The following is a 15837-nucleotide window of genomic DNA, read 5'->3' as shown; positions in this document are numbered from 1 at the left end:
CTGTCACAACATTTGCAGGAGGCATATGTTCAAAACCATCCATAGCAAGGGTATCTTTGGCAGCAGGACTGATGAGGAACTTTGCTTGCTGTTAAGCCGCGTCTACAAGCTTCCTTCCGGCTTTTGATACACTGGCATCGCTACATCGGGATCGTATGTGGACTGCACGACCTTGCTCCCTGGGGGCAATGCTATTTTGGTGCCATCGGGTAATTTCACTTCCCCGGATCTATCGCTCGCGATCATCCATGCGCTCTTCAAGCCCGCCTCTCTCGCGATATCTTCTTTGATTCGATAGACAACTTCCGGCCGTGGGATGAAGTTGTCCAAGTCTCTGCCATTTGTACTCTCTTCTAGCTCGTCCGGTATAGCTATGACCCAAGTCGGACTTACGTAACGATACTTGATATGATCGAAACCCATGCAGAATATTTTGTTCTGAACAAATTTCTCCGGTATAGGACACGGCACATCGACAGTTTCTAGATCGTTTCGAATATCGGTATTGGCGATATTGTAGTTCACATGCGTGATGACAACGTCGCGGATATCGATGCGAATCTTGTAAAGAGTGTTGAGGTTCTCGGCTAATCCGTCATCGACGTCGAATTGCTCAGCAAATCTGTCAAGATACCAGACAGCGCCGTCGATGGGCGTTTGAGCGTCGATAACAAGTAAGGGCTCTGCTTCGGGGAAGGCTCTCCTCAAGTCTGCATGGGAGGAGTTTGACAAGTCGCGTTTGTCTTCGATGAAGAGCTGCTCTGCAGGATACGGAGAGCACATGTTGGCGCCAATGCCGAAGAGTTTTTGGACTGCATCGAGTTGCGTAGGTGTAAGATCGGCGATGAGAATGCCAAGGTAGCGCTCTTTGTCGCGGTACAAGTTTGGGTCGTAGACCATGATGGAGAAGCTGTGTCAAGAATGAGCAGCAGAATGTTGAGTAATAAGACACTTATAGGTCCGAAGATGGAAGTTGCCTAGTGTTCAACAAGTCATCGTAAACCGTAGTCGCACGCCTAAGTCTCCTCCACAGCTACGTAGAATCATCCGAAGCTTAGTCGTAATCTTGATTGGACAAAGCACTGGACTGTGCGAGGCAATAGAGGAAACACTTGAGGCTGTTGCCTACACTATCATAGATCCGGAACACGGCACTGTGTACTGGTGTAGAGTCGATTACATTTCCTGTCAGACGCACAACGAGCCAATGACGTAGTAGGTGAGCCTGGAGCATGGATGTCTTGTGTCGCGCGTTGATGCCTTAAGTCGTTCCTGGCTATAGCATGCGAAGTGGGGGAGCTGCAAGCCACTACGATGGGAGCCTGGAGATGGGGTGCATTGGTGCCACAGGTTCGGCCCACGTTGACGCCGAAAGTCGATGTAGTCAATGCAAGGTGACAGATTTGACGTGTGCTCTCTTCAGTGGCCAGGAGTGTGATGATGGGCGGCGAGAGTGAAACTAGGTGGTGATGCTCGGAGTGTTGTGCTGGCCGTCTGGGCGTGGATTGGAGCGCTATGAGACCCTGCTTTTGCACTCCCCACATACATGTGCTAGCCCAGCGCGTGAGGAAGTCGCGACTGAGAAGCGACAGCTACGCGATACCATCCTCTGCAGTTTAGATCCATCCCATTAGGCCGGCACCTGCTGGACACCCCACCGAGAGCGCGATTGGGAGTGCATTGATCAGCACAGGCCCCTGAATCCGGCACCGAATGGCGACACCACCCCCGGCTCGCGACAGAGCTCCCTCGGAAAGCGTGCCAGTCGGGAGTCCGCAGCCCAAAAAACTGCCCGCCCCCTCAACGCCCACATCCTCAGTCCGCCGCAAGATGGCTGCCAATGCGCCTTCCCCAGCATCCAAAGATGGCGTGCCGCCTCGCCGCCCGACTGCAGCCAGCGGCACCGCTGCGAGCGCCCGTCGTCCTGCAGCGGCATCAACAAGCACGGCGCGAACCACTGCGAGCGCGTCCAAAGCCCCCACCACGGCGACATCGCGCACCAGCACAGTCGGATCCAGCCTGAATAAACCACCTACGCGTCCAGCAGCAGGAACGACGGCACGTAGGACCATCTCATCGTCGCGAACCGCATCCGATGCCGAGCCAGATCTGTCGTCGGTCACATCGGGCGATGAGAAGAAGAGGACAACAGTGCGCCGGACGCCAGTCACGCCGTCTGCTACCTCGAGGCCATCCCCTGCCAAACCGACTTCGAGGCAATCCATTGCGCCTTCCTCCACGATAACGACTGCCGCCAAGCGTCCTGTAACCACACGCCAACCTGCAGAGGCAGGCACGACCCGCACTGCCCCACGCGCCTCTCTTGCTGCGTCAACACGCCCGACCGCTACTCGACCCACGGCAGGAACACGGACGGCAGGCGCAACAGCGAAGGCGCCAGCTGGGCCTGCGAAGAAGCTGTCCGTCTCTGCCCCTCCACCACCAGCGCCGGAAACAGAGGATACAGCCGAAGAAGCGTGAGTCAGCATGAACCGCCAGGATAGCGCATTACTAACTCAATCACAGAGAGAGCCCCGTCGTCGTCACCCCTCGCCGTGCGCCCCTCAAGGACAAAGCTGCCTCTGATGCCGAAACCGAAAAACGCAAGAGCGCTCTCGAGCCCATCAGGGCTTCCATGGCGAAACTCGGCGAGGAGCCGCCGCGTCCGGATACTGCGCCGACGGGACGTGCCGAGATGGATGTGGAGATGAAAAGGCGGAGCGCTCAGATCATGCAAGACTTCTTCAAGGAGACCAACCTACGCGACAAGCTTCAAGAGCAATGCGACGACCTCACCCGCGAAGTCGATAACCTGCAATCGGAGAAGGATAAGCTGCGCAAACAGCTGGCGGATGCCCAGGCCGCTATTGTTGAGAAGGACAAGGCCATCTCCGGCGGCTCAGATGCCTCGCCCTCCCAGCACCGCGCCCACACGATCCTCGTCGAGGACATGGAAAAGAAGTTTGCGAGAGAAACCAAGCAGCTGGAAGAGCAGAGTCAACAGCTGGAGGAGGAGAAGAAGGCTGCGCAGGAGAGAGAGGCAACCGAGGCCGCCAAGGCTAGCGAGCTGCAGCAGGTCTTGGACGATTTGAACGCCGAGCTGGAACAACAGGGCCAGCAATGGGACGAAGAGAAGAAGAAGCTCGTTGAGCAAGCTGCGCAGATCGAAGGGCTCAACAAGGAGATTTCCACGCTTCGGGATGAGCGAGACAGCTTGTCGCAAGAGCTGGACATCGCCAAGAAGACGCTGGAAAACCTGGAAACGAAATTTGCGGAGCTCGAGCAAACCCAATCCGACAACCTCCGATCGCGCGATGTTAAGATCACCGAGCTGACCAAGACTGTCGATGAGTACGTGACAGAGGTTGCCTCTCGGGAGGAGAGGCATACCAATGCCCTCCAAGAAGCACAACGGTCTCTTGAGTCAAAGTCCTCTGAGTCTTCAGCTGTCGTGGAACAACTTCAGTCCGAGATCCAGACGCTACATCAGAAACACACTGACGAACTGCGCCTCAAGGAAGAGACCATCGCGTCTCACATTCAGGCGCAAAAGGAACTTCAAGACGATATTGCCAAGCTGCAAGAACGTGCTGATCAGGTCTCTGCTGACCTGAACACCGAACGCAACGCCCACGCAGAACAGATGCAGGCCAAGATCGAGGAGCTACAGAAGAGTTCAGAAGCCGAGCTGCAAGCGAGAGAAGACGAGCTTTCTGGCCATCTCAAGTCTATCGATGGTCTGCAGGAACAGATCGTGGCGCTGCAGCAAGGCTCGACCGATGGTGCCAGAGTCGCTGAAGAGCTGCACAAGCAAATCCAAGAACTGAAGGAGGCTCATGAGGCAGCGATCAAAGTCAAGACTGACGAGAACGAGGAGCTCGTGCGACAGCTCGACGCCATGAACGAGCAACTCACCACTGACGCCGCCGAGCTTGAACAGCTCAAGGAAGAGGCCGCAAGTCTCCGCAGCACCATCGACACACTCGAGAAAACCTCGCAACAGCAAGAGTCTCAGCACGCTTCCGACATGGCTAAAGTCCAAGCCGAACTGAACGACGCGAACAAGAAGGTGGAAGCCCACAAGGCAGAGCTTGATACGCTGCACGATAGACACAAGCAAGATCTTCGGGTCATTGGTGAGGACTATGAACGCGAGATCGAGTCGCTGCGGGCGGATCTTGAAGGAGACGCAACCAAGCGCCTTAACACCCTGCAGGCTGACTACGACTCCCTCGTGACCGAGAAGAGCAAAACACTGGAACAGCATGAGCAGATCCTTGCTGAGCGATCCAGTGAGCTTGAAGCTGTCAAGAAACAGGCTGAAGAAGCCCAGGAGAGTACCGCTCGCGCGACCGAAAATCGAGACGACGCGCTCATGAAGCTCAAGAAGTTCGAAGAAGAGAAGGCGGCTCTTACAGAGGCACACGGCATCTCGCAGTCTCTAGTCGCCGATCTTCAAGCCCGCGTCGATGCCCTCACTCAGGAAGCTGCCACTGTCAAAGACGTCCAGTCTCAATTAGACCGCATGAAGGAGGAGAAAGCCGCCATAGAAGAGGCGCATGGGATGACCCAGTCGATCATCGCCGATTTGCAAGCCCGTCATGACTCCCTTCTGGAAGACAAGACCGCTGCTGAAGACGCTCATAGCCGAGCGATTGAAGCGCTGAAGCAGGACTCAGAAAGCCAGTCCAAGCATCTGCTCGCTGAACTACAAGCGAAGTTTGATGCCTTGCTGGATGAGAAGAAGGCTGTAGAGCAGGAACACCATCGTTTGCTCGAGACTCAGAAGCAGGAGGCCGATGCCTATGCTTCTTCGAAGGAACTAATCGAAGAAGTCCAATCCAAATACGACAATCTGCTACACGAGAAGACTGCATCCGACGACGAACATGAACAAGCGATCAAGGCACTGAAGCAGGAATCCGAGAACACATCAAGACAGCTCATGGACGAGCTTCAGGCCAAATACGACGCACTGCTCGAAGAAAAGGTCGCAACCGAAGCAACGTATACTCAAACAATCGAGGCTTTGAAATCTGAGTCGGAAAGCACCACCAAGTCGATCCTGGGCGAGCTTCAATCCAAGTACGACATACTGTTGGAAGAGAAGTCTGCGGCTGATGATGAGCACCACCAAGCTATCATGCACCTCAAGGAACAGGTAGAGGGCGCGTCCAAGGAGCTTCTGAGCGAGCTCCAAGCCAAGTACGACCAAGCTCAGGACAACGTAAAGAGCACGTCCGAAGCTTTAAGCGCTTTGCAAACGAAGCACGATGCTGCCATGGAAGAGATCGACAGTATCGAGGCAAACCATAAGGCTGAGGTTGATGTCCTCCAGAGCCAGCGTGACGACCTTTCCAAGCGACTTTCGCAACTCGAGCAGAGTCACGCAGAGTTGCTCACCAGGCAGCTGGTGACCGAGGAAGCACACGCCAAAGCACTCGAAGCACAACAGGCTGAGATTGAACAAAAGTATGCAAGTCTACTTGAGATCATGCAAAGCGATGCCGATCGATTGGAACAGGAGAAGTCTGCGGCGCTATCGGGCAAACAATCCGCCCTCAACGAGCTCGCTGCTCTTAAGAAAGAGCTGAACGCTGAGATTGATGAGCTCAAGTCCGGACTCGCCACGAGCGATCAAGTGCAATCCACCGGAGACGACGAGATAACCCTTAAATACGAGAACCTTCTCGCCGAGAAGACCGCCGCGGAGAAAGAGCATCGGAATGCCATAACATTGCTTAGGGACTCTCTCACGCAGGACCATGAGCAGGCCCTATCGAAGTTGCAATCTGAGTACAACGCTTTGCAAGAAAAGATTGCCAAGACAGATCAAGAGCAGAGTGACGCAATTGAGCTACTAAAAGACGAGTTCCAAGCAGGTCATTCGAACGACATGCAGGCCTTGAAACAACAGCTTGAGACTATGCAGAAACGGCACTCTGATCTCACCGAGCAGAAGGCGTCTATGGACCAGGCACACGAGGAAGCTATCAGCGAATTGATGGTTGGCATGGAGGCTAGCACCTCCGACGCTTTGCAGCAATTGCAGGAGAAGTACGCTGCTCTTGCCGCTGAGCTGGAAGCAGAGCGTTCCCGGCATGCCAGCGAACTCGAAGCTGTAAGGCAAGAGACAGCCACACAAGCAACCTCAGACAAGGACATATCGCAGCAAGCCCCAATCACCGACGTCCCGGAAGCCTCCACATCGAACGGAACTGATTACGAAGAAAAGCTCCGTGAGGTGGAGCGACAACGTGACGAAGCCATGAGAGCTGCCCAGGACGCCGAAGACCGCATCGAAACCATGAAGGGCGAAGTGGTTCGCAAGCATTTGGCACGAGTCGAGCCCTTGGAGAAGGAAAACGCCTTCCTCAGCGACAAGATTGACCGCCTTGAGGCCATCATTGCCGCCGGTGATCGCATCGCTCGTGCGGCCGCTACCATAGGCGAGCAGCGTAACATCAACACTCTCGCAGAAGAGGATGAGGAGGATGACGAAGCCATGGCGCCGGGCATCCAAGCTCCCAAAACAAACGGTGCCAGTGACCACAAGGATGTGGTAGGAACTGTAAGTGACACTCTATCCCCTATGCCTGTATGTGATTGTTCTGCTTGGTTTGTCGCACATGAGGTACAGATCGCTAATCCGCCGCTAGCAGTTGGCAGCTATGCAAGAGACCCTGAACCAGCTCGCTGAGCTCAACAACGAGGCCATCTCTGAGAGCACGAAGACTGCCCACAAGCTCACAGTGGAGCAGGACTAGAGGTCTTTTCTTCTTGGGAGGATGGCGTGTTGACCATGCTTGCCGTGACGTACGAGTGCGAATGATGCATGTGTTTTTATTTCTTCTTCCAACATACTGTTGTAATTCTTCCTGCCCCGCTTTTCACAGCATGAGTTTGCCTTTAGATCATGGCACTATACCCACTCAATGTACTATTGTCAATTACGAAGCCTTTGTTTGCAAGATGCCCTACAATGCGCGCATGATGTCTCGTTTTTACCCAAGCTCATACTTTCTGTCGCTACTCAGTCAATCCAAGAAATCAAGGCTTCACGCGAGCACCTCCGATATCTTGCACAGTCGGCAAAATTGACTTCCCATCACGGGGCTCTACGAGCTGGCTTTCCAATCAGACAAGAACAGATGCATCACATATAGATCAAGCACTAAGGTTTATCATCATGATTTGATTGAACTATACAAAAGGCGCAGCCAACAGAATGTAATATTTATATACAAGAAAACTTTTCCTCCTCACGTCTCACTCAGGGCGTTCGTTTCATCTTCCCAGGTCCTACGACTGGTAAGAGTCGATGAAGGAAGCCCTTCCAAGCTTCTGAGCATGGACATGCTCCCTAACAACAACAGGGCTAACAGGCTTGTGGCCGTTCATCGCACGCCTGGTGGGGGCGTCGTGACGGCGGGAAACAGGCTCAGAGCGGCCACGCTTGGAAGCCGATCCCTGGAGGCACTGGGAATAGTAGTCGTTTTGCTTCACGCACTTCCAGCCGGAGGCGCAAGTGGTAGGACCGGTGAAACCGATGCCACCGCAGCGTTCGTAGGCTCCGGCTGTGCTGGGCTGGGCGGGCTCAGCTGGCTCAGCGGGGGCGGGTGTGGTGGTAGGAGCGGACTCAGCAGGCGCGGAGGGAGTGGAAGACTCGGCGGGCGAAGAGGGGCTGGGAGAGGCAGAAGCAACGGGTGCCTCGGATTCAGCAGGTGGTGCTGACTCCTCAGGTGCGGCGGTAGGGGCAGCAGACGCCGCCGCGCTGGTGGGCGCTGCGGATGAAGCAGCGGGGGCTGAGGCAGTAGCGACTGGTACGCCGGAGCTGACCTCTTCAGGGGTAGCAGGAGTAGTACCGCTGGCGGGGCTACCACCAAGGGCCAGGATGCGCTCGGCAGCGGCCTCGGCGGCAACCATGACGATGGCTTGAGTGTTACCAGTGGGAAGATCGGGGTGGATGGAGGCATCGACGACGAAGAGGTTGTCGGTACCGTAGACCTTGGTGTCAGTGTCAACAACAACACCAGCATCTCCCTTGGTTCCCATCTTGGCAGTGCCGACGTAGTGGCTACCAGTCTTGAAAGACTTGATGAGATCTGCGCCAGTGACGTTAGAGACACCGGCGGGCGCTTGTACAGTCAGAGTGGAGTTGCCACCCTTTGTCATGGCGATCAAGCGGTCCATCATCATGGTAATGGCCTCAGTGTCGACATCAGAAGTCATGTGGGGGTCGGTGATGAAGGAGGTGGCGCCATCAGCAGTGATACCGAGGCTACCAACAGACTGAAGACCGTGGGTGATGTAGACCTTCATCTGGATGGTGTTGTCGGAAGGCGAGTTGCAAGTGCCCTGGAAGAAGATCTCGCTACCATCAGTGGTGTTGACGGATGACCACCAGTTGAGACGCTGACCAGACTGAGCGAGCATACCGGATCCCTTGGCAAACAGATCGATGGTGGTCTGGTTGGGAGTGATGAGCGCATCCTTATCGGTTGCAGCAAGAGGTGTGCTGGTGTTGAACTTGACAGTGAAAATGGGGTGGTCCTTGATCTCAGCACCAACTGGGAGATCGATCCAGTCAGCCTCGTCGGGGAGAGTGACCTTGCTGCTGCCGCTTGCAACTGTCTTGAGCTGGTCGGCGGGACCGATTCCGGAGTTGAAGAGAATGCGGGGAGTAGACATAGATCCGGCTGCGAGGATAACGCTACCTCCCTTGTTGACGTTGTAGATGATGCGCTTGCCATCCGCCGTCTCGACCTCAATACCAGAGACCGCCGATCCCTCACGGACAGCGCGGACGACGTTGGTGTTCATCATCAGCTCAAAGTTGTCGAGCTTCTGGGCGAGGGGAAGGTAGGTCCTGACGACACCGGAACGGAGACCGTTGGCGATGTTCCATGTGGGGTGGCCGTAGACATCGACCTTTGCGTTGGGGTCCTTGACGAAGTCGGTCTCGGTCCAGCCCTGGCCCTCGAAGAACTTAGAGAGGACGTCGTACGCGCCATCATCGTAGCGGACACCATCTTCGGATCCGTAGGTTTGACCAGGGTTACGCTCGTACAGACGGTCAGCCGCCTTGGCGACATCGGTCCACTTCCAGCCAGCGGGCCACTTGTCGTCAAAGTCGCGCTCCTGGGGCTTGACGTACATCATGGCGTTGATCGCAGTGCTACCGCCAAGTAGGCAGCCAGCCATATCCGCAGTGTCGGCGCAGTAAGCTGGGCTACCGACATCGCTGAGATAGTATCCGTATCCAGGAACATCGTACATGGAGACAGTGTCGTTCCAAGGCATGACCTCAGTCTTGCCAGTGAACGCGTACGATGGGCCACCACGCTCGATCAAGAGGACAGACGCGCCACTCTCAGCGAACCTCTCAGCTGCGATGATACCGGCGGCGCCACCTCCAGCAACGATGTAGTCATAGGTAGAGTTTGCGATGGTGGCTGTGGTGTTTCCACCGGCTGGGGCAGTCGAGTTGCCACCAGCTCCTGGGGTAGTAGAATTACCAGCGCCGGGGGTGCTAGGGGTGCCAGCTACCGCGAGGGCAGCCCACTTCTCGAAATCGGGGCTAGTAGCGTTGCTCATGGGCAGACCGAAAGCTCCGAAACCAGCATCGTGGTAGTTGAGAACCGCGCCAGCAGTCGAGGAGTCTGCGAGCGGCTTGTCAGAGTAAGCCCAACCCTGAACGTTGACGCTTGGGTCCTCGTAGATGACAAGGCCAGTAGATGGGTCGTCGCTTATGCAGTTTGAGCACAAGAATGTGTATGAGAAGGCGGTGTCGTTGACGAAAGTACCGTCCGGGATAGGAGACATGGTGAAGTCACCGGTCTTGACAGCTGGGTTGGTGTAGCCAGTTGCCTCCCGGAAGGATGCAAGGACCTTGTCCTCGTGAGGCCAGGCAACGACCAGCAGGTTACCGGTCATAGATTGTCCCAGACTGAAACCAGCCCAACCTCCATCGTTGGTGATGGGTGCTTGAAGCTGAATGATGACATCCGTAGTAGGCTTCTCAGGTAGAGCATAGCCCAGCGTGTAGCCGGAAGAGTGATGGTAACCCTGGAAGGTGATGCCCGTCTTTTCATCCGTGAACTTGCCAGATGTTTGCGCCGATGCGCCAAGAGCCAGAATGGCGGTGGAAAGAAGGAATGAGCGTGCCATTGTGACGCTGTGAGTGATGATTGAAGTGGAGGAAAGAATGGTGTGGCACTGCCGCAAAAAAAGAGTGTGAAGCCGTCAAGGCTGTAAAGAATGACTGGGAAGCAACGTTCGTAGAACGAGCAAGTAAAGCGAAAGAATGGACAAAAGCGAAAGAGCGTGTACCGAATAAGTCGCCGCAAGATGCATCCTTATATGAAGACAATACCTATTGTGGACCATGTTTCCCTCAATCTGCCACTTCCAAGGATGAAATCCTCCTCTGACCTAGCGCCCGTCAAACAAGCTCATGATGCAGCCTCACCACGTTGTCAACCTGGAATCTGGACCTCCGATGCCCAGGAACATGGTTCATAGGTGGCGCTACAGGTGTCAGAACGGTCAACTGGCGTTTGCACCACTGTGCTAAGTAGATTGGGTGGAGCTTGGACGGAGATATGCCGACGCACTGTTCGGTAACACGGTTGCGTTCATTCGTCGACGAGGATGTTTCATGTTTCCATGGCATGAACCTGACGTTGAGGTGGATGCTAGAGCCGTTTCGAAACGTCGCCAAGGCAGGAACCGCTATCCTTTGCAAATTGCGCGTGGGTCTCCAAGCAAAACACCATCTGCCATGGATTGCGCTCGCAGTTCGTGGGCTTGACCGTTGAGTCGGGTGTGCCTCCTCGGCTGTTGCACCCGGTGGCTGCAGGAGTCAGTCTGCTTTGATCACGGTGTGGCCCGAAGCCGAATGCGAACAGCCATGGATCGTGTCAATTTTCGGCGTCGGTCGTTCTGCAACAATCAAAATACGGCAGAACGGCATTTTCGAAGAATTGCATCGATGCAACATTGGGATTTTGAGAAGGTGACGCGCTCAAAGCCGACGGGCTTTCGCGCGTGCATGCTTCAACATCGTTGCGACGACGCGACCTGCGATTCTTCTGGTGGATAAGTACGACATTGTAATCGGATAACGATAGTGTGATGGCTGCTCGATGCTCAGCCGTGAGCGACGGGACGAAGTTGTGAGGTTGGATACGCCCAAGCAGCTACCGTGCTAGCGGTATGCCGATTGCCGACCACATGGGCACGGCGCAGCAGTTGAGGACGTGGACCTGTCAAGCATAGACTAGGACATCGATGGGTTCGAAAGGTCGTTCAACTGTCTCCAAACTAGGTCGGTGGGTGTGTTCGCTGAGTAAGGAACGAGTCGAACGTGCTGATGCTGCGGAGGTTTACAAGTGGGGTAGTCGAACCTCGGCCCAGGATGTCGCCTCCCGGCAGCTACATACCATAAACCACATCTAGGCATACCAACAGTCAAATAGAATCCACCATTACAACTTGATCCCTCCTGCACGGAGTCTATCGCTTTTCATCACATCAAAATGGCGAAAAATGAGGTTCCAGCATATGTCCTTGGTGTCGGGCTCACCAAGTTCATCAAGCCTCGACAGACGCGCGCATATCCGGAAATGGGCTACGAGGCGGGTGTGAAAGCAATGCTCGACGCACAGATCAACTACGATGAGGTTGAGACCGGTGTTGCGTGTTACTGTTACGGCGACACCACTAGTGGCCAAAGGATCTTCTACCAGTTCGGCATGACGGGGTATGAAAGTCAATAGCCTTGTCCTGAAGTCTTAAGGCACTGACAGCTATCAGTATCCCAATCTACAACACAAACAATGCATGCGCCACTGGGTCGACTGGAATACATCTGGCGCGAACCCTGATCAAGAATGGAGCAGTTGACTGCGCGATGGTCATCGGATTTGAACAGATGCAACCAGGATCCATCAAATCTGCATGGAGCGATCGACCCTCTCCCATGGGTAAGCTCTGGCTGTACGAAGTGCATGTGTAACATATACTGACTTAGTACCCCTACCTCTGCAGGGCTCTCAATGCGTATGATGGCCGACACGCGCGGTATAAGCAACTCTCCACCCAATGCTCAATACTTCGCCAATGCCGGTCTTGAGTACATGGAGAAGTATGGCGCCGAGGCGCGTGACTTCGCTGAGATTGCACGAATCAGCCATGAACACAGCCAAAAGAACCCATACGCGCAGTTCAGGGATGTGTACACACTCGAACAGATCGAGAAGGCTCCTATGATTCACTTCCCGTTGACCAAACTCCAATGCAGCCCGACAAGCGATGGCGCGGGTGCAGCGGTTATTGTGAGCCAGAGATTCTTGGACGCCAGGCCACACCTGAAGAGTCAAGCTATCCTCATCGCTGGCCAGTCGTTGATGACAGATTCACCGCAACTCTACTCCAAGTCATCGATGGATCTTGTTGGTTACGATATGACCAAGCGCGCGGCGCAAGCAGCTTTGAAGGAGGCTGGCGTCAACGCAAAAGACATCAAAGTCGCAGAGTTGCATGACTGCTTCTCAGCCAATGAACTCATTCTACTGGAAGGCTTGGGCTTCAGCGAGCCCGGAAAAGCACACATGATGGTGCGCAATGGCGACATCACATACGGCGGCAAAGGTCCCATCGTCAACCCGTCAGGCGGTCTCATCAGCAAAGGACATCCTCTTGGTGCAACAGGACTCGCACAATGTGCGGAATTGACATGGCAGCTTCGTGGCTGGGCTAACAACCGACTTGCTGAAGGGGCCGACGCCGCGCTGCAGCACAACCTCGGCTTGGGTGGAGCTGTTGTCATCAACGTCTACAAACGTGCCGATGGCAAGAAGAATGCGAAGATGAGTGATGAGGAAGTCAAGAAAGCGAGTCAATTCTCCTACAACCCGGCTGTCGAGGCGCGCTACGTGACCAAGGAGGATGGAGAGAAGGTCAGGAGCAAGACTGTGGCGAGCGAGTACGCTTTGGGCGATACGCTAGAGAAGATTCAGAGTCGGTTGTAGACTTCACATAGTAGCAATTGGATGGTATCATGCGGATTCAGCTCGCCAACCGTTTCGTGTTGCTGCTAAACTTCTTCGAATGGAAATTTTGTCCTCATTTTTTCCTTACTCGGAGGCTTTAGCAGCATGACAATTCTTCTTCTCGGTTCTCGTGTAAGAGACATCACCTCTTCTTCTTGGCAATGCAGTTCGATCATCTAGTTAATTGCGTTTCTTTAGTTCCATATTTAGTTGTTTAAAGAAGATTTTGGTAGGTATTACACTACTACTATGCTAAGCAAAGATACTGTCGCCCTCGAATCATCTTCAAGCGTGTTAACCATCTAGGTATGTCGACTAAGGCGTTGCTAAACCAGAACTTTGTAGGTACTGTCTGTCGACAGAGATATCATCGTAGAATTCGGGAGAAGATGGCTATAGTCCAACTTTTTGCCGTGACTCTAACATTAATAAACCCGTAGTACATCGCGATTGTCAAACAAGAGCTGCACTAGGGCCGCTTGTGCTTGCCTGTTTGTAGGACGGAGTCTTGCTGTCTGTAAGACACCGCCGCCTCGCAGGAACAACATCTACACTTTCTCGACCCAGCCCCGCGCAGTGGTTGGCCAGCGTCGTCCACCGGGCAGTCGCTGCGACTCCTCTCTCACCGTCGGTTCTAAGCGACGTCTATCCCTCTATTACCACCGTCCAGCTATAGATTTACCCCACACAAATCGATGTCACATGGGCGCTAGTGGGTTGCAATCGACCGTGCGTCTTTGTTATCGAGTGAGTGTATATAACCAAGCTTCCTCGGTGACAGACCACTTATCCTCCGCAACAACTGCCAGTTGGAAGCGGTTACCCAGGCTTACGTCTCATTACATCTGCGGCTTATCATCAAAGATTTCGAGTATACACCTATTCCATCAACTCCTGATCACTCCGCTTCATGACTCGCCCGATTGTCAATATGGATCATTCTTACTCTCCAGAATCGCTTGAGCGAATGTCGAGTCCAGAATGGGGCCTAGAAGATGACTCGCCGCCACCTGCGCCTCGAGTCGTTGAGACGCGTGTGAAGTCAGAGTCCGTTGCTCCCTTACACCCGGTAAGTAAATCGTCACTGCGCCAGGTGTTACGACAAAACCATCGCGACGACCTCCACGCTTCCGTATTAGCAGTTTGTTTGTATGAGAAGGTTGTCGCGAATGCTCTCGCGATAGCTTTCATGTTTACAGTACTAATCAACCAAACAGACGAGTGTAGACGCCGAGAACGGCTCAACCGCCCAGGAAAGCATCTTTGTCTCCGACGACGACGTCAAAGAGGTGACGCCCGTGAAGCGCCAACCCACCAAAGTCCAGACGATCCCCGACTCATCAGAAGACGATGAACCCATCGCCTCCACACGTCAGCGCCACAACCTCCGCTCATCAGCGCGCAAGCCCACCAAGCCGTCGCCAAAAAAGCCCGCCCCAGATATTGCCGAGAAACCCAGTCCACTACCCGCCAGACCGCGACCCATCTTGAAAAACGACCTGGTCGCCAAAAAAGCCGTGATCAAAAGCATCGAAAGCTACTGGGGCAAAAACTGGGTCAAAACTCACATCCCCAAATGCCACCGCCCCCTAGTAAGTACCCACACACTACCCTCCTACTCCCCACCCACCAACACTCCGCAGTACAAAAACGGCACAAAACGAAACTACAACCGCGCCCACGAAAACGACCCCATGAAATGGCTCCCCTTGGTCCTCAAATCCATCCTCATGGTCGCCAAGCTCACCAAGAACCGAAAGTGGCTTGCGGCCACCATGAACAAAGTGGTGCGCTACCGCGTCAAGAACACCGGGAACAGGAAGCCACAGCTTTGCAGCACGGACTTTGATGTCATGGAGGATATGTTGGTCAAAGACTGGGAGGTGGAGTATGCGTTTGGGGTCTGGTATAAGCATTTGCTTGTTAAGGCCAAGGAGATCCAGACTGAGGAGGATGTGGATAGGATCATGAAAGTTAGTGAGGAGGAGGAGGATGGGGAGGAGGGAGGTGATGGGGGTCAGGACAGTTCTGGGGGGTCTGATTCGGAGTCGGATGATGATGAGAAGAAGAAGTTCGGCGGAGGAGCTTCAGAGGGTCACCGGGTGATGGGTGGTCATCACCAGTCCCCTGCCTCGACGCCGCGTGATAAGAAGCACAAGACACCCAAGGAAGAAGCCGTCAAGGAGGAGTCGCCGACGCCTCCTCATCCTCCGCCGCCGCCCGGTATGTATGGTGGCTACCACGGCCAGCAGCCCGTTGACCCGTGGGGTCGTCCGATGATGATGCCTCCGCAGGGTGGTGGGTTCGGTGGTTATGGCGGTTACCCAGGCTTCAACGCCTATGGCTATCCACCTTACGGCCAGCCCCCGTTTCCGAACCAAGGCCGCCAACCATCTCATCCATCTCCCTTCCCGCCTTTCTCTCGCCAACCACCACCAATGGCCTATCCGCCCGGTACCCCAAAGCCTGCGCGCGCAGGTCGCGACACCCCCACGATCAAGCGCGAGTCGCCCGGCCTTGACGGCGAGCAAGTCGACAACTTCGGCAATCCAGGGGTTTTCGGTCACGAAGGAGCCATGGTCAAAGACGAGGAGAGCGTCAAAGCCGCGGTGGCCGTCGCTGAGGCGGAGCTCAAACTTGCACACCTTCGTGCCATGCAGGCGAGCCTGGCGAGCATGTCGAAGAAGTAGAGTTTGGCGAAGGTAATTTTGGTAACGGTTTTGACTTCCCTTGGGTGAAGACTTGGGGCTGCATGGTCAGTAAGAACCAGTTGAATTTCCTG

General features: G+C 54.6%; 5 protein-coding genes across 5 annotated transcripts; 3 read left to right on the top strand and 2 right to left on the bottom strand.

Annotated features, from left to right (window-relative positions):
- Positions 1-102: 102 nt before the first annotated feature.
- Positions 103-900, bottom strand: J4E93_007209 (uncharacterized protein; the record flags this gene model as incomplete). Its single annotated transcript, XM_049345119.1, has 1 exon — positions 103-900. One exon carries the CDS (start codon positions 898-900, stop codon positions 103-105), a length of 798 nt encoding a protein of 265 aa, XP_049198044.1.
- Positions 901-1830: 930 nt separating this feature from the next.
- Positions 1831-6700, top strand: J4E93_007208 (uncharacterized protein; the record flags this gene model as incomplete). Its single annotated transcript, XM_049345118.1, has 2 exons — positions 1831-2477; positions 2527-6700. The coding sequence occupies 2 exons, from the start codon at positions 1831-1833 to the stop codon at positions 6698-6700; spliced, it is 4821 nt and encodes a 1606-aa protein (XP_049198043.1).
- A 602-nt stretch (positions 6701-7302) lies between these two features.
- On the bottom strand, positions 7303-10170 carry J4E93_007207 (uncharacterized protein; the record flags this gene model as incomplete). Its single annotated transcript, XM_049345117.1, has 1 exon — positions 7303-10170. One exon carries the CDS (start codon positions 10168-10170, stop codon positions 7303-7305), a length of 2868 nt encoding a protein of 955 aa, XP_049198042.1.
- Positions 10171-11983: 1813 nt separating this feature from the next.
- Positions 11984-13034, top strand: J4E93_007206 (uncharacterized protein; the record flags this gene model as incomplete). Its single annotated transcript, XM_049345116.1, has 2 exons — positions 11984-11987; positions 12052-13034. The coding sequence occupies 2 exons, from the start codon at positions 11984-11986 to the stop codon at positions 13032-13034; spliced, it is 987 nt and encodes a 328-aa protein (XP_049198041.1).
- Positions 13035-14244: 1210 nt separating this feature from the next.
- Positions 14245-15745, top strand: J4E93_007205 (uncharacterized protein; the record flags this gene model as incomplete). Its single annotated transcript, XM_049345115.1, is given in 2 exon segments — positions 14245-14253; positions 14273-15745. The coding sequence occupies 2 exon segments, from the start codon at positions 14245-14247 to the stop codon at positions 15743-15745; spliced, it is 1482 nt and encodes a 493-aa protein (XP_049198040.1).
- Between the last annotated feature and the right edge of the window lie 92 nt (positions 15746-15837).

Source organism: Alternaria ventricosa (genome assembly GCF_023758065.1).
Source record: "Alternaria ventricosa strain BMP 2768 chromosome Unknown scaffold_12, whole genome shotgun sequence".
NCBI lineage: Eukaryota > Fungi > Ascomycota > Dothideomycetes > Pleosporales > Pleosporaceae > Alternaria > Alternaria ventricosa.
The sequence above is the reverse complement of the archived record's forward strand: the minus strand, read 5'-3'. Positions and strand labels throughout refer to the sequence as shown.